The sequence below is a fragment of the Calypte anna genome, chromosome 8, assembly GCF_003957555.1.
Source record: "Calypte anna isolate BGI_N300 chromosome 8, bCalAnn1_v1.p, whole genome shotgun sequence".
Taxonomy (NCBI): domain Eukaryota; kingdom Metazoa; phylum Chordata; class Aves; order Apodiformes; family Trochilidae; genus Calypte; species Calypte anna.
Window position 1 is genome coordinate 15,963,023 of NC_044254.1, and position 24,998 is coordinate 15,988,020.

Sequence of the window (24,998 nt, forward strand, 5' to 3'; positions counted from 1 at the left end):
GAACATGACCATAAACTGCTGCATAAGAATTGTGAATATAGATTTTCATTAAAACCTAGTGTATTTGGTTATCAAAATGAGGTGCTTAATTTCACATAAAGGCTGATTTGCAATTGAAAGAATCTGAATTACTAATCAAGCTGAATTAGCCTCTTTTCTGGAAAACAATTTAAGGGAAAGAATAAAAGGCAAGATTAAAACCAAGTGAGACTGTAGTCACTAGCTTGTGTCCATCCACCTAGGTGTAATTTAATATCTCAACATAGCAGCAATGTGCCTGAAATTTTCAGAGAGAAAACAACTGTTTTCATTTTTCAAAAGGTGATTAAATGCACGAGTTACTAAGTAGATAGATATATGTGCCTTAGCACATTTAGACTCCACAAGTGTTTGGAACAGAATCATATGGACTGTTTTAAGGTTTGTTTTGCATTTGGTTCTGGTTATTCAAATAATTTGCATTACACCTGTATTGTTTCACAATAAGTTTATTTTATGTGAAGAAAAGCTTTGCCATTAATGAAAAATCTCAGTAGAAAACAGCAACTCCTGCTTTCAATCTAGATTACTTGAAAGTAGAAGCTTGTATTAGTGAAAACTTCAGTAGAAACAAATCTGTAAGAAACATCTTCTTGGCACATGAAGTAAAAGCTTTAAACACATTAAGTTTGAAAAGAGTATTTACCATGCAACCATGCTGGCAGAAAAGCCAGTTTGTAATGGCTGGTATTTGTCCCTCAAGACAATAACATGGAAGACACTTAAACCTGCTTACACAACGTTAATTGTATATAAATACAGTGTTGCCATAACTGACAGTCTTTATTCAGGCCAGTCATTCAGTTTAGCAGTTCTAAATAAGTAATAGGCACTTTGCCTTTCTGATTTCCCCTTTCACCCATCAGCCAGTCCGAATCCATCCCAGGAATACTGTACACTGTTATCACCTAAAAAAAAAAACAACCAGAAATACATTATTATGACCTTTCCTTGTTTGGAAAAAACCTACAGTCTCCCTTCATGTGATTTCCAAGGTCTTAGACCTGAGATTAACCAAGTTAAATAGAACATTTAATAGGAGCATCCATGGAACATAACATAGTGCTCATAAAAATTATTTCATTGGTCCATGGAAAAGTGGATACAGTAGCACATTTTAAAGCCTTTTTCTGATGAAATTCTATTAATTACTGTTTCTTTTCTATTTTTTTTTTCTGTAAATCTTGTCACCAGCACCTTTAACAGGCAATCTAAAAGAAAGTTCGTTGCATCTTCAAGTGCATGATCAAAAGACAGATGATGCTGATGTGCTGCATCTTAATGGAAAACCTTAGGCCACAGCTTCTATCTAAGTCACTGTCTAGATAAGAAAAAAGTCAAATATTTCTGTAATGCACATTTAAAAAAAGACAATATCTCAAAACTTCCTTGTGGATGCACTTCTTCACAGTTAAGCTGCAATCGTATTACTAGGTGGAACTCTGTTCCAGCACCCTGCTTCACAGTCTATCTCCATCTGTTTTGTAAAGCTCCCATCACTGAAGAGTGCAATTAAATTGGAACAGGAATAAACACAGCACAACCACCACCACCAAACCCAGGACTGGCTCTCTTCTTATATTTTTCTCAAACTGAAGAGTTAATGTTTGAAGGACGAACTGTATTGATAACAGAGCAAAAGGTGTGATAAGAAGAAGACAGCAGAACTGCATCTTGCTTGAAGCTAAAATGGTGTAAAAATGTTAACTCTCACTGGAGAATGTATATAGGTACAGGAGTACTACTGAAGTTTAATTTAAAAAATCAATTACACGGGTTTCTTGATGCAACACATCTTAACTGGCTAGTCACAAATAGTCTGATTTTACTTTTAAATTATGAAGGTACATAGAAAACTCTTACCTCATCTGCAAGTAGTGATAATTCACTGCTGTTTGCAGCATCATAATCATAGAGAACTCTGGCTTTCCTGCTGCCACTGGATGATTTCAGTTCACTGAGGCCTGAAGTAACTATGGAATTGCTTACTGAAGGCAATGGTGCAGAGGCAGAGGCCAAGACTGAGGGAGTGGAAACACTCTGCACCGGAGCTGAGGAAGACTGATTGTTGTTAGAGAGGAAAGTAGATGGAAAGCTGTGGGAGAAAACAAAACAAAAAGACTTCTAAGTGAAATAGTTGTATGTGGGGAGTTTTACATGCCACCATGCCTAAATTAGCATTCTTGATTTTAATAGCTGCAGAATATACAGCAGTAGACAACAGCAAGAGAATAGGGCTGATATTTGTATGTAACCAAAAAAAAAATTGTTCCTGAACTGTAGTATGAATCAAATCAATACACTTTAAAAGAAATACTACCACTTTAAAAAGAGTTGATAATCACCTCAACAAAAACAAAACTAGGAAAGCTCAGTCACAATTCAGACTGATTTTTTAGTAAATATTTATTTTGACAGCTCAGCCAGTAGGAGTAGACTCCACCTCCTTCTGCTCAGTCCTCAATTGTGTGGCTACACAAAAGATTGTGCTGGTGAACCAGATCAGGGAAATATAATGCAGACTAAACACACAGTCTCCCTCTGAAGTAAGAAAAAGCCCACAACTATTTTTAAATCTAAGTCAGTTTGTTGATTCAGCTAATTGCATGCTGTACAACAAAAGTATCTGTAACACTAACAATTAACTTGTATTAACTTAAGCCCCTCATTTCTAGGCTGCTGATTCTTCTGTGCCAGCTGTAGTGCTTGCCAGACCCTTCCATGAAGTCAGTTCAATTATTTAACCTGCCTGGAAAAAAAAAAAAGGTGAAAAAAAGTGTATAATCTTATACAAAGTTAATGAGCAGCACGACAAAAAACTGCAATGAGAGCCAGAGCAGATAAAAGGGTAAGGACAGAAATACATGGCTGAAAAGCAGGAGCAGAGCAGAGAGCAAAGAAGCAAGAGATTTCAGGGCAGCAGGACAGGCACAGCATAGGAGACAATGATGAGCTTTGAGACTGTCTCATTTAGCTCTCTGCCCTACATCCTGGGATGAAGTTCTATAGCAGACTGAACTCACTCATTTAGTAGCTGATGTAGTAATTCTTAGTCCCTTTGCTACTTTTCTTTGTTACAACATTCATCTGATTCTACCTTAAAAGCAGTTCAGTGAAGGTTCTGAAAAGTGGCAGAGCTGATGCAGTGAATAAGAGTGAGCAAGTAAGACTTAGACTGAATCAGGATGACATGGAATTCTAGCTGCATTTCATTCCAGTCTTATGACCAGTCTACACATCAAGCAGTCAGTCAGTCAATTCCCACACTTTAATCATCAGTCTTTCTACACACATGATTTTCCATTACCCCCTGGGATGTGGGCATATTGCCCCTCCCTCCCCTCCTTTGTTTTTTTTTCCTAGTCTTTTGACATAATAAAAATATATTCCTACTGTGTGTAAGCCTGCCAGAAAATAGTCTCATCTCATCCCTTCCCATCTATCCTCCCCAGCTGAGACCTTCTTGAAGATGCAGTTCAGTGGTAACTTTAACCACATGAATCAAGATCAGTTTATTTCCACACCCTGCAGTGTTTTTGGTGCTCATATAATCTAAGAGGAGATAGTTTTAAGGATCTGATGCAGGTGAGAATGAACTCTATCATTATAGTAAAGAATTTTGAAGTTCTTTGGCTATAAACATAGAGTGGAAATAAGGAAGCTCAAATATGTAATGGCTGCTGCACACAAGTTTACAGTTTCACACTATACTTAATCTAATAAATTTATACTACCAAACAGGGTGAACCCACTCTTCTACCTCTTTACAGCACAAGGATTCATTCTCTGTCATGTGAGTCACATCTAGCATTATGTTGCTTGTAAGTTGATTCAGCAATCTGACCTCAAAAAATCACCTAGAAGATTGTTAACTTTCCATTAGAACAGCCTGTTAAACATATTCACTTTGCAGTCATGCAATTCTATCTGACTGAGGGCAAACAGCAGGAGTATATTGTGAAGGACAGAACTAGCCCTGTTAGAATGAATTGCATAGACTTTCAAGAAACTGTTGTGAGTTTAGCTAGCATTTCACTGCTATTAAAAAGCAGGAAGTCCCACTTCCCCCAGGGCTTACCTGGATCTCATTTGATCATAAAGGGCTGGTTCAACTCACTGAGACTGCAACTCCACTAATTTTTTTTTTTTTTTTTTCATTTGCCAGATTAGTTTTTCAAACCAGGTCACCATGTTCCCTGAGAAAATCAAATTAGCAGAAGGAAAGAAAAGCTAGAGCCCTTATTTTTGTACAGATAACTCAGCTGTGCCTCATGATGTGTTTATAACTTGATTAGTTGTCAAACAGAGGGACTTAATTTTAAATGACAATCACCTGTTTCTCCATATGGCTAAATTACAGGTTAGTATACTGCTAAACCTGTTCTCTGTTAATCCAGTAATTAATTGTAAATCATTCTGCTCATTTCAAAGGGTCCTTGGCTTGTACAGCTAGTGGAAAAGAAAGCCAAATGACTTTGTCAATCAGTAAAGCATAAAGTCTCACTCTCTGCAAAGCCATATGTAGGCATGTTACTGGAAAGCTTCAGCTATACAGAGGCTGTCTGGAATTTTTTTGAACACTCAAGTAGAAGGAGTTTCACAGCTTGTAGTGTAGGGGACTAGCAATGGGTAAGTTGAAAAAATTATGCCAAAGCTTAGGCTTTGCTGTCAGAGAAGCTGAGAAAACTCAGTGCAAAAGCAGTTATCAGCAAGAAGAGAAGCGGAGTAACAGAGTACCTGAAATAAATTTGTATAGCTCAAAAAAAGAAGAGAGACTGATTTTAACCTGGGAGATTTGATTTTTTTTAAGCAGCCTCACAGGATGGGAGGCAATAGAAGGATAAGCAGATGCTGCTGCCTTCAAGAGAAATATCTATAAACTTATGTCTATTTATATAAAAGATAACTGAGCACAAGTCTTCCCCCCACCTTACGTGCAGCTGACTCTGGAGAGTACATCAGGAATAGCAGTGCTCAGCTTTGGAACTTGAATGGACTCAGTGTAAACTGGGTTAGGGTTTATGCCCTAGATTCAACTCAGGTAAAACATGTAACATATACCTGCACTGAGAACCAGTTTTCTGTTTCAAGCAACAAACTATCCCACTAAGAGGCTGAACACAAACGATCTCAAACCAAGAAGTCCCACACAGCTCTTGGCTTTCACATTAGAATGTGGCACAATGTCATTCTTAGATGTGTGAAAAGAACACGTGTGACTCAGCACTGTATTTCCCTTGTTAACCAACAGAGTACTGGCAAACACAACTAAAATCTAGCTAAGCTGCCCAAGCTGTTTATTTGATGCTGTATCTGCTGACATGTGACACAGGAAGTACACTGGGTATAACCTGCTCATCCATCTAATGCAAGTGCTATGCAATGTATAGCTAACAACTGAGGAACAAGAAACACAACTTGAGAGCCTATCCAGTGTTTATGGTTCAATGGGACTGCCTTGCACAAAGAAGGGCAGATACACCCAGTTTAACACCATTACTGTTTTGATTTGGCTGTTTGAGGCATTTAGAATTCTGCAAAACTTCCATGCTTTTGCTCTTCCAGCAGTTATAATAATTATATCAAAAATCCTAATCAGATCATAGCTACATAAAGACATATCCTTCCTAAAGAATATTTTTCCTCCAAAGATACATTTTTATACTTGCTAGCAGTTTACATATATTTTAAACAAAGACAGCTGTTCCAGGACATGCTATACATCCTAAAGCAAGAGACTTTAAAGAGGAACATGTTCTTTCTTAGGTTAGGGGTATTATGGCTAAATCTTTCTGTTTGGTAAATATATTAGGATAAGAGCACAGATTTTAAAAACATCCTCTCAAAATAGTTGTGTAAATATACTTCACTTAATTTCTAATTTAAGAGACATTGTCCTTAATCCAGTAAACATTTATGTTCAAGCTTTCAATTATACAACTTGCATTTATGCACTACCAAATTTTACAGCTTAATATTTCTATCAATGGAATTTAACTTTAAATAGTGCTTTTTTTAAATCACACTTTTAACAATTTTATTTTTTAAAAAGTCTTTAAAGTACTCATTCAGACAAACTGAGGAAAGGAAATCAAATGCCACAGGAAGCTGCAAGTCAGGAAAAGGACAAGACTCAAGAACACTTTTGTTTTACTTCCTTGTCATGAAAAACATAAACAGAGATACTTTATGGAAACAGTTATTTAGAATAGACACTACAGTAAACTTCTACATACAGACAATTCTTCAGTGCATATGCTCACCTAAATAACATGGTCTGGTAAAATCCTAAGAAAGGCTGATTCATAAAGAAGAATTAGAATAGAGAAGCTTTATGAAAAGTAACCATCTCTCTATATCAACACCAACCACAAAAAAAAGATTATGAGCACATATTAGTGTCAAACAGTTTCTTCTCTTTAAAAATGTTAAACCCACCAAACAATGAAACTAGAAAAACTTGCACTGTGAGTCCGTTAGACTACTGGTTATAAATATTATGAAGTACATTTCTCCCTAGATCCAGTATCTGTGCTGGCAAATCACTTCACAGTGGAGAATGCAGTTTCATTTAAAATCAGGTAATGCCCCAAAGCAAATTAAGAGGTAACAGGAATTTAGGGGCAGTACAGAAATTTTTCGTACATTGCTTTTGGAGCAAGAAGCATAAGAAAACTGAATGATTAGAAGTAAATCTCTAGAAATTCTTTTTTTATCCATTAAATGAGGTAAATAAGGTTCACCTTCCTCAATTACAAAATATACAGAATCACAGTAAATCAACCCTCAAAAGGCATTAGTTCTGTGTGTGGACTTAGGGAAGCAGTTGTACTGGGGTCTTTACCTATTAGTTAATGAGAACAGATATATTTCCTTTCAATCCATCACATAAGTGTGTTCACCACTGTTACATAGGTGTAAGCTTTCATATAATTCAGAAACACTTATTCTGAAGTTTCTAGAGTGCTACTACCTTCCAAGTTGTTTCTGGAGATCCAACATATATTGGTAACATTGTGCATAATAGGTCATCTGAGCTTCAACAAAATCATTCAGACAGCGAAGATGATGTGCCTGTAACACAGCAAAGAACTCAGCTTTTCAGTCTGTAAAAGCACTATGCTGCATTAGAAAGACTGGTCTCCTAACCAGGTGCTAATGCAAATATTGGCACATAGGGATTTTTGACATAGAGGCACAGTGCTTGGATTCACCAGGTGAATGGGATAAAATATGACCAGAAATCGAGCACAAAATATAGTACTGTACAAGCATCATGCCATGTTCTCAAAACAGAACAAATATTTTAGCACATTTTTGTGGTTTCAACATTGAGTTTATCTGATGAATGGGAAGCTGAGTTTAAAAAATAAAAATCTAAGTTCTTACATTCTCAAGGTTAACAGGAGATTGAAGTTAAATTCAGTGGATGCTAAACTAGAAAGAAAGAAAGAAAAGAAAGAAAACCACACAGTCTGATGCTTTAATGCACTGATGCGAAACCAATAGCCCAAAGTTCCTAAGTAGCTTCCAGCAGGTATTTCTAGAAAGTGCCCTGATTTTGACTTTCCATCTCTACCCCTTTTGGATACTCACATGTGTGCTGCTGATTCCTTCCAGCAGAAGCCTGGTAATCTCTGCTTGACGGTCAAATTCACTCTGAGTAATTCGTACTTCCTGTTCAGACTACAAGCAAGGATGCACATTAGATATTTGTACAATGCCCTCTGTAACACCCTCTGACTGCAGCAGTTCTGCTTCATTCAGAACTACTCATACAAATGCATTAAGCACAAGCTTAGTTATTTGGAAAGGGTTTTTCCTTTGCAAATCGAAGCAAAAAGTTGAACTGCATTTTGGGTTCAGAAATCTTGAGGCCTTGTATACACAAGAAACAGGTTTATTATCAGACACCTACCACTCAGAATTGATGCATGGAAAAAGAAGGCAGTTTTTTAGCAGGAGCATTGCCCCTCCTCTCCCCATAACAAACCAAGCTTTCATTGCCCTAACAGTGCCTGCACCACGGCTTCTGCCAACATAGCAATGGCAGCCAAGGACAAGGTGATTTTGTTTCCATAGACACATACTTAGGGTAAACCCCACGTTTCTTTTGTCATATAGCTGCATGGCAATCAGACATATATAAATCTCTTACGTTTTAACAGGTTATTTCAAAAATTAATGTCTCAGACTAGCCACCAAGCTACTACAGGAGCTTGTAGTTGAGGCATGTTTAAAAATAAATAAATCCAAACTATAGCAAATGTTTTAACTTCAGTTAAATTTCCATTAAAGTGATTGGATTTACATTTCATATTTAAGTAATTCCAGGAAGTTAACATTACAGCAGTTTTAAAGGACTTCCATCTACCAAATGCTGTGATTATTTTAGAGTATTTTTCAGGGAGTGGCCAGGTGGGGGTGACAGATACTACTCAAAATATTCAAACACATAAAAATATGTTGTAATATTTCAGATTCACTGTTCTGAGACTGCATGTACTCAGCTTAGAACCTGGATTACCTTGCCTCAATCCTTATATGCACATAGCACCTTGTTTCTAAAAACAAACAGAAAGGCAAAATTCTGCCTTAAGTCAAGGATCCAGCAGTTACTGCTCTCAACAAAACAAAAGGAAATATATTTTCAGGAAACTTAATGTACTTAATGTACTCATAAAACAACAATATTCAAATGATTTTGTGTGTTGGCAGGCATCCTGCTCTTGAACCACACTAATATTAATCAATACAAAAAGTATCATGGAAGGATCTTAGAATGATGCAGTTACTGAAGTGTTTTTCATCTGAAGTGACTGCATCTGGGAATGCTTATAAGCATTAATAAACAGTGAGTTTATTGTATATATACAATATAGAGTAATGTGTGTTTCTTACTAAAACTCAGGTAGCAGTGTATGCATCAAGTTACAAACTAAATAGGTTTTTTAAGACTGTTGAGGCAAGAATCTTTGTTTGGAATTTTCCTATTAAATCTGTATTAATATCACTGAAATTCATCTGGCAATCCCTGAGAGAAATGTAAGAACTAACAGGGGAAAAAGCAAATCTGATAGCCAAGAGAAAAGCATTCCCTTCTGTATTAGCAATATCCACATTTCCTTTTAAAAAAAGAATCATTTATCTGAAGATAAACAGACTAGTCTCTTGCTTCTGTGCTGCTGTGTTTCTTTTTACCTGCCAGATGAGTAAATACATGAAAATAGGAAAGATAGGAAGGGGAAATATTATTCAGAATAATTTTATTAAACAATATTTTAGCAAATCAACTACTTTCTGTAAGAAATGACAAAGTGAGTAATATGATAACATTTGTTAACCTAGCCAGTATAGAGTGACTTAAAAGACATAGCTTTACAAGAGCCTGATGTACTGGTTTTGTAGAGATTTACATATACTGAATTATGTGACGATGAGTTCAATCAGTTTTGCCTATCCCTGTCACCCAGTATTGCTAGGTGAACAGCAGCTTGACAGTGTGCCTACTCTGCACCTCAAGGTAAAGGTGAAATAAGGGTGAAATACAATTGACTTTCAATCTAGAAAGCTTATGGCCTGTTCACCTTCGGTTTTGAACAAAATGAAGAACTCAAAACAAAAGCTTAAACTTTCCTGAGATCCCCAGCTGCAGTCATATTTTGATTTTAGAGCAGTAAGAAGGCCTCACGTGGCTTCTCCTTTGACAATCACTCAAAATGGTACTTGGCCCCCAAGTTCAGAATTTTAACCCCAGCTTTTGAACAGGAATAGTCAGAAATTCATCATCTCTACAAATTTTACATAAGAATACCTGACCATAGCTATGGAATAACACACAACTGCAAAAGCATAGGAAATACAATTAGCTTCCTAATGTTGTTTTGTTAGACATGCTACTAGTGAAACAGTGATAATGGATATATTAATGTTCCCCAATAAAGCTGAGACTCACTGTCCCTTTTCTAGTCAAAGACAAGACAGGAGCTCCTCTTGATGCTCAAAAGCAGCATAACTTCAATGTGCAGAACACACACTAAAAGCCTCTGCTCTTTCCATTGACCACACCAGACACCTCAGAAGACTCATAACAAAATCCATGTTTATGAAGTTTTATAGTACAGTACTCAGTATACTCTAATTTTACATTTCAAAAGGGAAGTTAAATTGAAGAAAGTTTGTCATTGACACCAGGCAGATCTTTGTTCTAACTAAAAAAAAAAAACAAACCCCACCCTGTAACTCATCTAGAGATTACTGGACAATCTGAAGTACTTGTTAGGAAGCTTCTTAGATTTGAATTAAATTAATGAATCTCTTCCTCCAACATTCAAACATAAAACGGATTGCTGTTAGAAACATGGATGTATTGCTACTACTTCAGCAGAATGTGTGTTGTAGTTTCTCAACAGTCTCTGCTTTTAATATGCTTAATAAAAAAAGAGAACTTTGAATTATGTAATTTATTACAAGATTTAAACCTTTTTGTCCCCCCTATGCTATGGTTAAGCTCTTTGCTTTATTTCGTTTTCCCTCCAAACAAAATCTGTTAGATTTCACTATCCTTAAAGCTGCTTGTCATTGTGTCAAAAAGTTTAATTCATAATTGTCAAGATTAGAACTTAAAGATTAGTTTTTGTTCCAGCAGTATTACTTCCCTGCCATCATTACTTCCCTGCCATTGTTTTTCCCAAAATAGTACCAAGTACTGCAGCAGACAGGTTTGATGTGTCCAAATTATTACTTGACTTAATGAGTAAAATAATTGTCTAACTTTGGGATCAAAGCTGACCTAACCTTCTTCTTACAGTTCCATCTCTAAACTCATCCCCCCAAACTCTCAGACTTTATACAGAAATAGCCTTCATTTGTTTTCCCTCATAAGCCTAAAACTTCATCCAAAGCTCCATATCCCAGCTCCTAACAGCAACTTGCTACATACCCCTCCCAGAGCTGCCTATCAGTCCCCCTTTTAAAAACCACACTCCAAAGCCCTTACTCTCCAGCTACCCCTACTTTCCACTGCTACCCTTAATTTTTATTACCCCTCCCCCACAGAAATCCCCTTGGATATTTCTCACAGCTTGTTCCCAGTGCTGCTTTGTCAGAGTCAGTGAGCCTGAGAATGAGCCCTTCTCCTGGCATGAGAGCAGCTCTAGTGCAAGACCCCATTACCTCCAGTAAGTTTGTCCTTGTGCAAGGGGTGGCATGACCAGAGAAGGCTGCAGCCCCCACCCCAAAGCTAATGCAGTATTTATGAACCATCCTTCCACCCAGCTGCAGTTTCCAGATGTGCCTACCTCCTACCTTCAGTTGCTAAAGAGAAGCACAGCATTCTCTAGTGACACTGGGGAGAAAACTGGGGAACACAGAGACCCTTCCAAAGCAGTTTTCCCAGACTTTCTTGCCTGCACTCCAGCATTTTAGTTACTGTTCCATGTTCTGGGTAAAAGTTGAAGATCAGTGTTCTCCAAGACAGTGCATATTACTAGACCTCAACCTTTCTGAAAGTTTTCAGATAAGCTCATTCTTAATAGATCATTTTTAACAGAATGTCATACCAGTCAATTTTGGCAGACAAGTCAGGTAGTTTGTTTTCTACTGTATCTTGTCACATGAGAATCATATGGTGCTGAGTGACAGCCAGAAACAGCCTACTACAGAACAAGCCCCAGGCATTGTTTTGCCACTGGAGTTTGCAAGGCCCTAGAGGTAAGCAGTGAGTTCCACGTAGCACATCCCACTGCCTGCATTAGACCAACATGGACAGCACGCAATATCCTGTTACATTAGACCAGCACAAGTTATGGTTTCCAAATTCTGCAGTTTCTAAATTGTTTACTTACTTTTGTCACTTCCTCAGCCCATATCTAGCCAGCATTAAGAGTAAGGGGGAAAAATAAAAACACACAAACTTAGACATTGGTGGTACTTTAATACAGGATGCAACATATTTTGGCTTTAACTACTTTCTTGTCCTCAGAATTTCACAGGAATTTTGAGGAGTGTTGTAAGTCAGTTGCCCAAAGCCCTTCATATACAATGAAACTACAGTGAGTAGGGATAACACTACATCTGTGAAATAAATTAGGTACTGAAGAGTGCATGACTTGCAGAACTTATATGTTACAAAAATCTATTTAAAACAAGCTATTACAACAGAATATACTATATGACAGAATACATTCATCACACAAACTAGATTACCTTATGGAGGAACTTAAGTTACCTTAATGTGTTAAAATATTAGAAAACTACAGGAGGCTATTCTCATTTTAACAACATATTAAGTAAAAACTGAAACAGACAAATGAATGATTTCTCTTGCCAATTCCATTACCAGCTTCCTATTTCATAAGCTTTTTAACCGAAACCTAAATTTCATTAAAAATGCTATAGAGGTGTCTCAAATTGAGAATTAAGGTAGTAGCAAGTAGTACAGCAAAATCATTGAACTGCAAAGAATTTGCTCTAAAAGTTAATTACTTCAGCTTGCTGTTCCAATTCCCTCTTGCAATGCAGTTCTTTAACCTTCATTTTCTGCAGTTTTAAGACGATGACACAATCAGGACTTTGGTAGTAAAAAATGTGCATAAAGGTTTCAGAAGCAAGTTGTAATAAACGAGTTTGTTTGCTCTTTTATCTGATCACAACTGGCAAATCTGTAACACTAACTGAGACAACACAAACCATGTTCTGCAGATGCAAGTCTTGAACCGAGACAGGCTGAACAGCACAGTCTATGTTATACATAATTAATCAACCCCTTCCTTTGACACTTTCATGACTATGGTGCTAAAAACAGCAGCACTGATGAGCCCTTGCATAATATTTATTACATATTGTACTCAACTTCATCCATTAAATTATGTGACATTATTAGTTTCAGTTATTTGCAAAACATTGCTTGAACTAAATTTCTACATATTGCCAGTTATTTCTCATAAATCAGTCCTACTCCTAATAAAAAAATAGGATAATGAAATAATTCTTTTCCATCCAGTGGGTGAAATTATTTTCAGAAGAGAAAAAAAATTCAGCTCCTTTGCACCCTAAATTTGCATTCATAAACTTACAGAAATTAGAAGATAATATTTTATACTTCAGATTACCAGAAATATTTTGATAAAAACAATATCTAATGCTGTACTGATGTAAGTGCCCTCAGTGCACTATACCAATCCAGTTTGGAATGGAAAACATCCGAAACAAAACCAAAAGAGATGGATAGCAAGAGGAAACATTTGATAGGAAAATGAATGAACACAGGAGGCCAACAAACCTTTAGCCATTTTACATGCAGCAAGTTGAGCACGAAAGAGACATTTACCATAATGTTATTGTCTTCAGGCTGAGAGGTGTTTAGTTGCTTAAGAGCATAGATAAAAGACAAAAGCAAGTTACAACACTGTGAATGGAGCACATGGTTATTGGCACAAAGCACTGCAAGTTTAAGCTAAGCAAGGCTGTGAACTGACTACAGATAAATAAAACTGTTTAGATTTCTGTTTTAAATACTGATCTAAGCTACTTCAGTGGTACAGTGAGCATGGTACAATGTAATTTCATCAAAGATTAAATCTTTTTATAGCAGGGGAAAATAATCAAACATAGATGCAACTTATCATTTTATCCTCTCAAACAAAGTACTGAAGCATAAGTTAGCATCATAACTTAATACACTTTGCTAACCTATCAGTTCAGCACTGTTTGCAAGATATCTTCCTTCATAAATAAGGGGGCTGGGGAAGGGGAGTCATTTGCATCACACCTATGTCCAGGTTAGTCCTCACTTCTATATTGCAGAGGATAAAGTAGAAATGCAATTTTTTCACTTCTCTGAGAATTCTACAATCCATTACTTCAACTTGCACACTGCTGCTAAAATGTAATTAAAATTGAAGTATAGCCAAGGTAGTGAAGTAACAGTCCTAGCATTTCATGCTCCAACAGCACTAAATTATTTGTGAATCAAACTGTGAATTACTTGCTGTATTAATTTTTAAGGCAGGTCAAGTAGTAGCAGCATCAACTGGCAGTAATTCTGTCAGAGCACCAACCTCTGAATGTTTATACTGGTAAAGGCACTAAAACTCAAGTTCAGAGCCTTTATTTATTTATTTATTTATTTATTATAGCTCCCCTAAGTTCAAGGGAACATTATTACAGTTTTCCTGCTGCTTTAGAAAGTAAGGTATATATTTCTACCATGTCATAAGGAAGTTAATAACCAAAATACTTTTTTTTTTCCAGAAACCTAACTCTGAACAAACCGAAGCAAAGAAACAGTCTATTATCCATTGCTTCACTACCCACTGCTTTCAGATTGCACTAGTGCATGACTAAAATCCTGTTTTACTCTCTACTGCTAACCTTACAAATTAGGAAAGCTTGACGATTAGAGAAGTAACATTTTTGCATTAAACTTACACAATATATGGGAAAATGAATGCATAGACCTCAGAAATAGACAATTTAGATACACAGAGACAGTGTGCACGACATGGAGGACTGAGACACAGAAAAATCTATCTTTAGGAAGATCATCATCCCCAAGATGGGAGGTGCTTTATTTACAAAGCTCAGTCTTGAAAACACTTCCAAGCCAAGACCTCAGGAAAGGCCTGCAAAACCTGACAGTGCAGATTCTGCCTCTCCATCAGTTACACTGTCCCTGTGTATTTAAACTGTATTCTTTCAGCATCTGTGTACATGACCCCAGCTGCTTTAACCCTTGTAGGAAAAATTACTATCCATCATTAACTGTTGCAGTTTTAGGAATGCAGTCAAAATACAGCTATAAAAATACTATAAGCATTGCTGAGACTGCATGCATTCAATTCCTATCCCTCCATTTAGAGGCATTTCAAGAGTTGAAGAAAAATAATTTTTTAGTTCATAGTAATTTTAATCTCCTTGAACAAGCATTTTTTTAGGGAATAAGAATGGTTAACAAAAGTGAGTTTCAGAGATTTGCCCTCTTTGGTAGTATGAAGTAGTAAACAACACAGAAAGAGTAAGCTACAATTATATTTGTCATAGAGAAATTAAGTACAGATAATTAGTTGGAAGTAATTATACACTGAGAGCTTCAAATGCCAAAACTTGACCTCTGAATGATACATATTTACAACTACCTTGGCAGATTGTAGCAAGTAATTTTTAGTAGTATCACAGCAGGCTCACCTAATACAGAACAAGGGGAGAATATTTACTTGGCTCAAGTAAATTCATCTTGATGGAATATCTAAAAACAGAACACTAACATAACACTTTGATCAGCAATTAATTTTTTTTTCTTGTGTTTCTCTGAAGCATTTCTTACTAAGTATCTAGAAATATATTGAAGGACTGGAAACATAACCATGCAGTGGAGTTAATAAATATACATAAGTAAGTCTGAAAGTTGTGGACAAATTAAAAAAGAAAATGCACTTACTGCAGCTCGAGCTTCTGCAACTTTTGCCTTCTTCAATCTGGTTTTTGCTGCATCCAAATCTAGCCTTTTATTTTGTAATAGTTTACGTTCTTTCTGAAAGCAAGTTAGGTTAGTTTGTGAGAACAGGTACACACACTCAAAATCAAACACCTATCTGCTTGGAATTTTTTCTAATGAAGTCTCAGTACAACAGAGAGGCAGAATTAGATCCTAATTATTCTCATATTTTATACTCAACATACATATTTTTAATAGAGCAATAGTTATAAAAAGTAAGTTTTCAGAATTGTTTTGGTATTACCTGATCAAAAGAAAGGAAAATACATGAAGGCATAAATTATATCTGACTTTTTCTACATTAGTTTGAGGAAAGCAATAATGCACAATTATCTACTAGATCATTTTCAAGATTTACAGTTACAATTGTTGCAAAATGCTGACAAATTCACAATTCAACTTACAGTAATAGTTTTGTAGTCTCCTTCAATAAAGTTTCTTAAGGGAGTGAGAAAATTTATAGCAGAAGTTTGAATTAGTTCTCTGTCTGCTGTCCCAATTCGCTTCTGTGTTTCTCCACATTTAATTAATGCATTTCCTCCAAAGGTAAAAAAAAAAAAAAAAAAAAAAAAAAAAGGTTAGTTTCATAGATTCAGGCAGGTAGTTAACAGTAGAAGTTTCTACAGGCAGGAAAGAGGAAAGCTTATCCAGCAGTTTGAAAGATGATCCAATGCCACGACAAGGTATTTAGAAAAACAAACAAACAAACAAAAAACCCAACCAAACAAACAAACAAAAAACACTACAAAAAACAAAAAAACCCCAAACAACTAAGAACCAAACATACCAAAAACCACACACACACCAAAAATCAAAATAAAACAAAACAACCCAGCCAACCAAAATAAACCCACACAGAAAACCATTTTTATTAATAACAATCACAGGTCAAGGCAAGATTTCAATTTCAATAAACACAACACTGTAGAAGTGGCACTAACTACAGCAGCTCCATTGTAAACACTTATTTTAGAACTAGCTTATTTCCTTAGTTTAATCAACCAACCTCCTCCCCCTGTAATACCTTTTTGGTCAAGCTACAAATAGTTGGTAGCCAGGAAAAGCTAACTTTACTGAAAAACAACATGCTTTTCCCTGCCCCAATCAACTTCAACTTCTAAATATATGTTTGTATATTCACTGAAGTGTATTTTGAAATTTGGTTGCAATTTAGGTATTGAAATAAAGCCGGTGTATCAGTAACACAGTGGTTATTATTGTGTTTCAACAGATTGACACCAGGGAGTTAGCAAAGACAAAAATTTTCAGAGCACTAAAACATTGGGACACCATATGGGAGCTAAAAGTGTATGTTTTTATACTCATAGTTTATGTTACTTGCCTGAACTCTAAAAATTCTGCAAGTTAAGGAATAGTGTCTCTGAGTACAACTCTGATATTAAAAAGAAAGGCAGAGGCTGATGATCAGATGGAAAGCCACAGATAACAGCATAAAACCACGTGAAGTAAGAGTAACAAAGTCTGCCATTATTGACTCTGTATCTACAAGTCTTCCATAAAGCTTATTTTATTTTTTTAATTTTTCTTTTTCAGAATAAACTTATTATTCCTGGAACAAAAGTTTTTCATCACATTGCAGTCTTGAAGAAAGCAACTAAGACAGCTAGGTATCAATTTTGACTGCAGGCTGTATTTCTATGAAGAGAGCTATATATTTAGGTTAGTTAAGTTAAATCAACACCAACATCTATTTAAAAGTACTATTTGTAAAGTACTCTAGAATTAGACTTTATAATTAACAAAAACCTCCAACCCTCCAGTGTATTGGTATATAAGTCTGCTAGAGAAGAAAAATGTAGATTATAGTCTACATTCTCATCTTCAGCAAACTACTTGATATTAAGAAAAACAGGAATAGGGTAATGTTAGAGAGGCTTCTTAGTACAGAAGGTGATTCTGGATAAGTTTCACTTCACACCACAAATTAAATACAAAAGTATTGTCAGACATGCAAATATCTTCCTTTAAAAGGGAAACTAGATTCCAAAATTATATCCTCTGATAAGAAAATCCACAAAGATGGTTAATATTCCAATGGCAGGTTCTATTTCTTTATTTGGCTAGAAACCTCATTATTGATCTCCTAATGGTCAAAGTTGTACAATAAGTCATATCAAACCGATACAGAAGTCACTGAAGTGTTTTACCTAGAGAACAGCAAGAAAGAGCATTTGACATTGCTAAGAAAAACTAGATCTGGACATTTCTTATTTCTCCTCCTTCATTCCTGCAACACAAGAGATTTTTTGCTTCTACTTACCATAAGCTGTTCCAGGGCCAAATTCATTCCCAGCATCAATCATATACTGGCCTAGTAATTCTGGATTATTCATGCGACTTGGTGCTTTGCGGTCCAGCTTCTCATAAACAAATTCTTCTATTCTGGCATCTAAAAAAATTTAAAATGTTTATTTGTAAAAAATATTGTCATTCAAAACACAAGTGGGGGAGACAAAAGGAAATGAATTTCAAAATCTGGACATAAAATTTAACAATTCAACACTACATGAACAATGTTAAGGTGAAGATACTGTTTTTGGAAACCAACTGCATCCCATGTTTGTCACACTATATTCACAGATGTCTCTTAAACACTTGAAAGTGAAATATTACACTTTTCTTGTCCCTTTTCCTGCCAGCATATTTATAGTTTTTTTTTTATTTTGTCCAAAAGTCTTCACTATAAGAACATGATAACAAAACCAGCCTTCTTCTCCCCCTCCAGGAAAAAAAGTGTTAAAATTGTTCACTAGTGTAGGAATTAAATTCAATAGGGAACCTACAGTAGCTGTCAAGGTATTCTGAAAGTTTTGTAGCCATAGATGTTATATCCTCTCTTTCCCATTCCATCTGCTCCTTTAACATGTGCTGAAACAAAGCAGCTCAGATACTAGAAGTGTTTCATTTCATATTCCCATCTTTCCTTAGAGCAACAGAATTATAAAAAAACCCTTGCTGTGACTGTATGATCATTAAAATCCATCTATCATAATATTAATGGGTTTTACTGGTGATTCTTATGCATGGTTCTTAGCTGAGAAAGCCTCACAAACAGGGATGCTGTTAATTACAACAGCAAACTCCTCAGATACACCACCTCATTTTTCTGACCAACTATTTTGACTTCATAATTAGCACACTTTATTTACACAGTCATTGTGAACTAATTTCAGCCTGCAATAGTAGTGACAACCACAAAGAAGCTCTCAAGTGAGCAAACCTGCCACTTTGATGCAACCAAAAAGAATACTGGTTATTAGACAACTATCATGAGCACCAAATCAAATAACTACTCTCTCATGAAGGTCACAAAAATTAACCTGACACAAACACCAGTACACTCCCTCACACCAAAGGTGGAAACAAAAATTATTAAAATTCATTGCACTTTTTTTTTTTACTCATCTTTAAAATTTGTGTTTAAATGAGAAAAATAACTGAAAAAAATAATCTAAAACTACATGATTATTACATGGGTCTGACCTAAAGGTACAATTAGAAATGCAATTCAAAGTTGTTTTTCCTCCCTCAGACAGAGGAGCAGCATTAAACAGTCACTTGAAAAAAGCTCTCTGCAGCACGTGATAGTCCTTCCAAGTAGGCTGCCAAACAGCTGAAGTTCCAGATGAAGACCATTGTTTAATGCCAGGTAATTTTAGCCATCAGAAAACTGCCTGGTCAGAATAACTGAGATATTTCCATATGTTATTATTTTACTGAAAAATCCTCACATGGTTCTGACAACCTACAGTTAGTGATTCACTATCCTATAATGACAAGTTTCAAAAAAAGTCAACACATGTTACAAATACTTAATTTAATGAACAAAATAACTATTTCCTCTGCATTACTCTAAGTTCTATTGCATCCTTCCCACAGAATCAGTCGTTTTGGGTTTTATGTTTGGGTTTTTTTTAAACACTGCTTTTATGCAACTAAAGGATGCAACAGACTTCCAACATAATGGTTCAAAGATCAGCATTATAAAGAATTTATTATTTGGCATTAAAGAAGTGCTATCAGTGTATGATTTACTTGTACTAATAAATCCTAATATGTCAGGAGAATATTTGTTTTCAGTGCAGAGGTATAAGTGGCATTATAATTCTATAATTTGTGCAAATCTAAAGGAACTTTAAAATTATTTTTGTAATAGTAACTAACTGTGTGGCTAGTGACCAGGTCTTAACTTGAAAGCTGAATCCATGCACTAAGCAAACTCCTATAGCTGCCAACTCCAGTAAAACTGCCACAAAATGCAGTCTGAAACGGATACCCTCAGCATTATTACTCATAGCAGCCATTTCAGAAACAACTAAAATTAACACACCAGAAAGCTACATTTCTTCTACCTATGTTTTTACTACTAGTACTACAGTAAGATTCAACAGTGATGAAAGCATACTTGCAACTTTATTGTATTGCCTAATTCTGGCAAATGATAAAGACTCAGGATCTGGAGAAAATATCTCCTTAGTAAAGCATTTATTAAAGACAGAAGTTTCAGTTCACATTGCCTACTTCAAGCTGAATTGTGCAGAGTTTAAAGCAATAAAACTGTAATGCCATTCCTTGAGCCAATACATCTACTACATGAAGAACTTCAGAGTTTTTAGAGCTACCTAAGATTTCTGGAATGAAGAAATTCAATTAAACAAAAAACAACTCAAAAGAAACAGTTGAGACTGACCACAGTAAGGAAGCAATGTTATAGTTTAAAGAGCTCTGTCTAAAGCTTTTCCCATTCTAAAGGTGAAGGACTGCTACAGTATTTCTGACTCTGAATAGTTCTTCAAAATGCCTTTCCCTAACTTCAGCCTTCAAATCTTAAAACTGCTCCATTTAGTCATAACTGATGCAATACCTATTGAAGTAAACATTTACATTGACAAATCTGTTAATTCAAAAGTTGCAAACAAAAACCTGAAGGGCTCCTTACTTGGATTTGGCTGCAATAATACTTCTGTTTGTTTCATTATTTTTTCTGTCCACAATTTAGTGCATTCTGCTTTGCTGAGAAGGTTCTCCAGGTGAGCATCCAGTTCAGTCTTCTCTGCTTGACCAAGCTTTTCTTCTGTGAACTGTGAATTAGTCAGGTGGAAAATACTCCATTAGTTCATAAATAATTTCTATTTGCAGATCATGTTTTCATATATACAACCATTATCCAACCAATAAAAACCCTAAAGGTAATTTTCAAAGTTGCTAAGTACAACAGCACATCCTTACTATCAGAGAAAAAAAGGGGCAGGAGGGTGTTTATCAGACCAAAATGAGGGAGGTAGTTTACAACACCAGGAAGAAATTCTCTGGTCTATCTGGTAGTTTTCACTTGAAGCATTTTGTCTAGATTTTGTATAATACTCCTTGAAACAGCAGCCAAAATGAGAGTCCAGAGCTAATAAAGAAATTCAAAGACTACTTCAGTCTTGTATATTTTGTAATTTTGTCCTTTCTCTCACAGTAAAGCCTGATGACACAGCAGATTCTCATTGTACCCAACCATAATGTGTCTAAAAAATGTTGTCCTGTCCACAACAAAGAAGACAAAAAGTAGTGAGTTTAAACTTCAGCATGAAGATTTAAATTAGAATTAGACAGAGAAAGCTCTTAAAGGCAAGAATAGAAAGCTAAAAAATACTTCCCTTGGAAGTTATGGAATAAATATCCTTAAGCATGGAGAACGTTTTGCCTTTTAGAATAGAGCAACTCAATCTGAACTGTTGAGATACCTGATGCTGTCATGACTTACAGAAAAGGTAAGATGACCTCTGTTACAGCCTTGCAAGCTGTGTTTTCAGTAACAACGAAATACACTGTAACTCCATTTAACTGAATAAAGCCAGCAGAAGATTTGTTTCACTTAATATTAAATTAATGCCAACTTTTATTGATCCACAAGCACTCTGCATTTCAATCCCAGCTCTGGGAGGGGGGTGGAGCCACGCGTTTCGCATCAGGGAACCGAGCAGAACCGGAACTGAGGGTTTTTCGCCTGCCTGCCTCTCCTCAGAGCTGCGGCTCCTCAGGACGAGGATGATCTCAGCACTTGACGCTCCGTTCCAAGTCAGCCCTTTTCAGAGAACATGGCTTATGATCAAACCCCTAACAAGCTTACCAATTAAGAAGATAATAGGACTGGAAACATTTTGACTGACAAACTTCATTCTTAACAAGTTCTCTGGTAAGATATTTAAACTAACAGTAAGAAAAGAAAATACAAGACAAAATTTAAATAACTTTGCACAATGCAACTTATATCACGTGCAGAATAAAACCAACTTTCATAGCATATGCATCTGAAGTCTAGATAAATACTGCAGCATTTGCTGTTCTACATAAAAGCAAGCATGAGAAAATCCAGTTGCAGTACAGCAAAGGATGGTATTTATTTATCAATATATTAGTACTGCTGTTTAAAAGGCTCTTCAAGAAGATGTCAGGTACTGTTAAGCTCTCAAAAACTTTTTAGAGATTAATTAGAGCACAGTATAAATGGTTTTGAAATTATTTTTTACTAATTACAGAGGAGAGTGTGGGCTTTCCTATTAAGATCTCTACAATCTTCCCTAAGTGTGAAGATTTCACATATACACATAAAGGAAAAAATGAATTTTAGCAATACTGAGGAGAGTGGTAAACAGCAATATGATGTAAGTATGGTTTCCAGCATCAATGCGATGCAACAATGCTGCCAGTCTGGTTTCCCACCTCCATTACCCTGAAACCTATATTGGAACGGATCTTTCTCTTTTATGCTCTTTCAGAGATTACTCCATCTCTTCTAAAGAATAAGAACAAAATAAGGAAAGTGGTCCTATGAATCAATTTCCCTCTGTTTAGAAAAAACTGTTCCAAGATTGGCACATTCTAATGGTTTTCTACTTTTATTTAGAGCTCTAAGAAAGTTTTGGGTTCCTTTTTATTAAAGCTTAAAACATGTCATCAAGACACCCTTAATGTAAGCACTGCTGATCAGCATCACATCAACAAGTCATCTAATACATACATCTCTTTTTATTGAATTATAACAATGCATAGCAAGCTGCCTGAATGTGACCAGCTCATGCAGAAGGAAACTACTGGTTTTTATACAACTGGGTTATCACAGACCAGTGAACATTTCAAGTCTATACTGCAAAATTACTAGAAAGACAAATTACACTAAGGTAACCTCTAACTTCAAGTAGAAGTCATGAACAATAAAAACGTTTCTGCTACCAGAAAGTAAGACAAATTCATTCCTGACAGCTACACAGGCAGTTTGTTGATTAGAGAGCTGGGCAAGAATAAGGACTCACATTCCTAGAACTCCATCTCAAATACCACTAACTATCCACATTATCTACTTTCACATAATCGCACAATCGCAACAGTTGCAATTGCACCTCTTGGAAGACAGACTGAGGAGGTCTCCTCAAGGCATTTTCTGCCTGCCAGAAGGAAGGATGGGCTCTGGATGAAGATGGCCACTAGGCTTGATTTTTCTATGGATTACTAATTAGAACGTGGCAGTCTGAACACAGTATCCTCTCATTCACAGCACAAGATTTCCTGGAACGTGAATCAGGCAGTTTTGGATAAGATAGCCCCAATTCCCTCATAACAGAAAAGTGTGATAAGCCTGTCAAATACTAATAAGATGTTCACCAACTTGTGAAACAGCTGAATTAGAGACAGAATGAAAATTTTAACTGGTTTTCTTACATACCCTACTATGCCAATGAACTGCTTCACAGTTTTTGGTAGGATTTTTTGTTTCTAATATCCCAAAACAACTAGTGTCAGGTCATACCATGTCATGAACACAAGAGCTTAATTCAATATACAGAACTATAATTTTTACAGGGGGGCAAAAAATCTACACCTAGACAGTATTTTAAAAATCCACAAAATTATTAGCCTTTAATCTCTATTTTTAGGCCTTATGCATCAACTTCAAAAACAACAGAAGCAACTGTAGCACACAGAGCATGATTTACTCATAAGAACATGTTAGCAATTTGTTTCTCTCTCAATGGCTTCATTAAAATTCTCATTTCAGGGGAAAGTGCAGCTAGTAGAACAAACCTCCACATTTCCACTGAATATCAGTTTAGATTAAACAGACAACTAATGTAGCTAGTCAGGTGTAAACCAAAAATGCAAATAGAGCACACTAGAGTAAACCTTTCACACAACCTTTAATCCATGACAGAACCATTGGTTCTGCTTGAGTATTGTGATAACTTTTAATCACCTTCCAAACTTGACTGTGACCCAGCGAGAATTCGAGAAACCAAAGTGGATTACGAAGCACTGCTAGGATGTCCACCTCCCGGACAGGAAATCTGTTCAGGTTTGATTATATAAAGAAAGGGGATTACGGCTCCAGACAGCAGCAAAGGAACAAAAGGCAATTACAGTGCCCTTAGCGTGAAGAAAGAGGAAAACCAATTCAGAAACAATGGGCTATCAAACAAGCTTTAAAATGATACTAAAACTCAATACTAGAAGCCTAAACTGAAGGACGCTCTTACGTGCCACATCAGAGCTCAAATTCTATCAAGCAGCAGGGCAGAGGTTTTAGCTGCCAGTAGAACAGCGGCTTATTTCAGGTGAGACGCACCTTTGACCTTTCCACGCGTTAAGTCCGACCGTCCCTCCTCGCACACGGCTGATCCCAGATCAGCACCCCCAGCCCAGGTGCCTTCTCCTCTTTGCCTGTCATGACCTTGGGCTGCCTCAGTCACCTCGCCAGCCCCCGGGGGACAGCTGTTTTGCAACCAGACTGGACGAAATTCTGGGTTCCTGCCAAGCTCAGGGCTAGCAGGGGACGGGAGGGGGAAGAAGCCACCGCACAGCAGCAGATCGCTGCCCGGCCAGGCCGGAGCTCTGGGCTTACCCCCCCGCCAGCGCCACTGGGCCTTGGCGCTCCCTCACACTTAAAAGCCCGCGGCGGCCTCAGCCACCAGCCCGGACCCCTCCCCGCGGCCGCCGCTCCCCCCTGCCTGGGGCAGACCCGAGCTCCCCGGCCGACGCCCCGCACCGGGCCCAGCGACAGCAGCGGCCCCGCGGAGCCGGCCCGCGGCTTCGCCCAGCTTCCCCCACGGGGGCAGGGGCAGCGGCAGCGAAGCGCAGTCCCAGAGAAACCCCGACAGGAGCCGAGGACCGGGGCGTACCTGCACGGCGCGGCTCAGGAAGGTGCCCGCGTCAGCCGCCAGCTTCTTTACATTGAAATCCATGATGTTCATCTTCGGGGACAGGGCGCTGACTCAGCCCGGGCGGCGGCAGCAGCCGCTCCGGCCCGGCCCCGTGGAGAGCCGCCCGGGGGTGGTACCCGGCCCGCCCCGGCGCCGCAGCCGATTGGCCGCAGCCGCGGCGTCAGCCCCAGAGCCCGGATCGGCCGGTGGAGAGGCGGTGACGCCCGCTCCTGGCCCCGCCTCCCGCCGCTGTGAGGGAG

The 24,998-nt window shown here is 37.3% G+C and overlaps 1 protein-coding gene across 1 annotated transcript; it reads right to left on the reverse strand.

Annotated features, from left to right (window-relative positions):
* Window positions 1-472: 472 nt before the first annotated feature.
* Window positions 473-24,998, reverse strand: SH3GLB1 (SH3 domain containing GRB2 like, endophilin B1). Its single transcript, XM_030455096.1, has 9 exons — window positions 24,718-24,998; window positions 20,496-20,637; window positions 17,817-17,945; window positions 15,940-16,073; window positions 15,479-15,571; window positions 7,636-7,725; window positions 7,013-7,113; window positions 1,903-2,134; window positions 473-947 (listed from the first exon to the last, which is right to left on the reverse strand). The coding sequence occupies exons 1-9, from the start codon at window positions 24,787-24,789 to the stop codon at window positions 840-842; spliced, it is 1,101 nt and encodes a 366-aa protein (XP_030310956.1). The 5' UTR covers window positions 24,790-24,998; the 3' UTR covers window positions 473-839.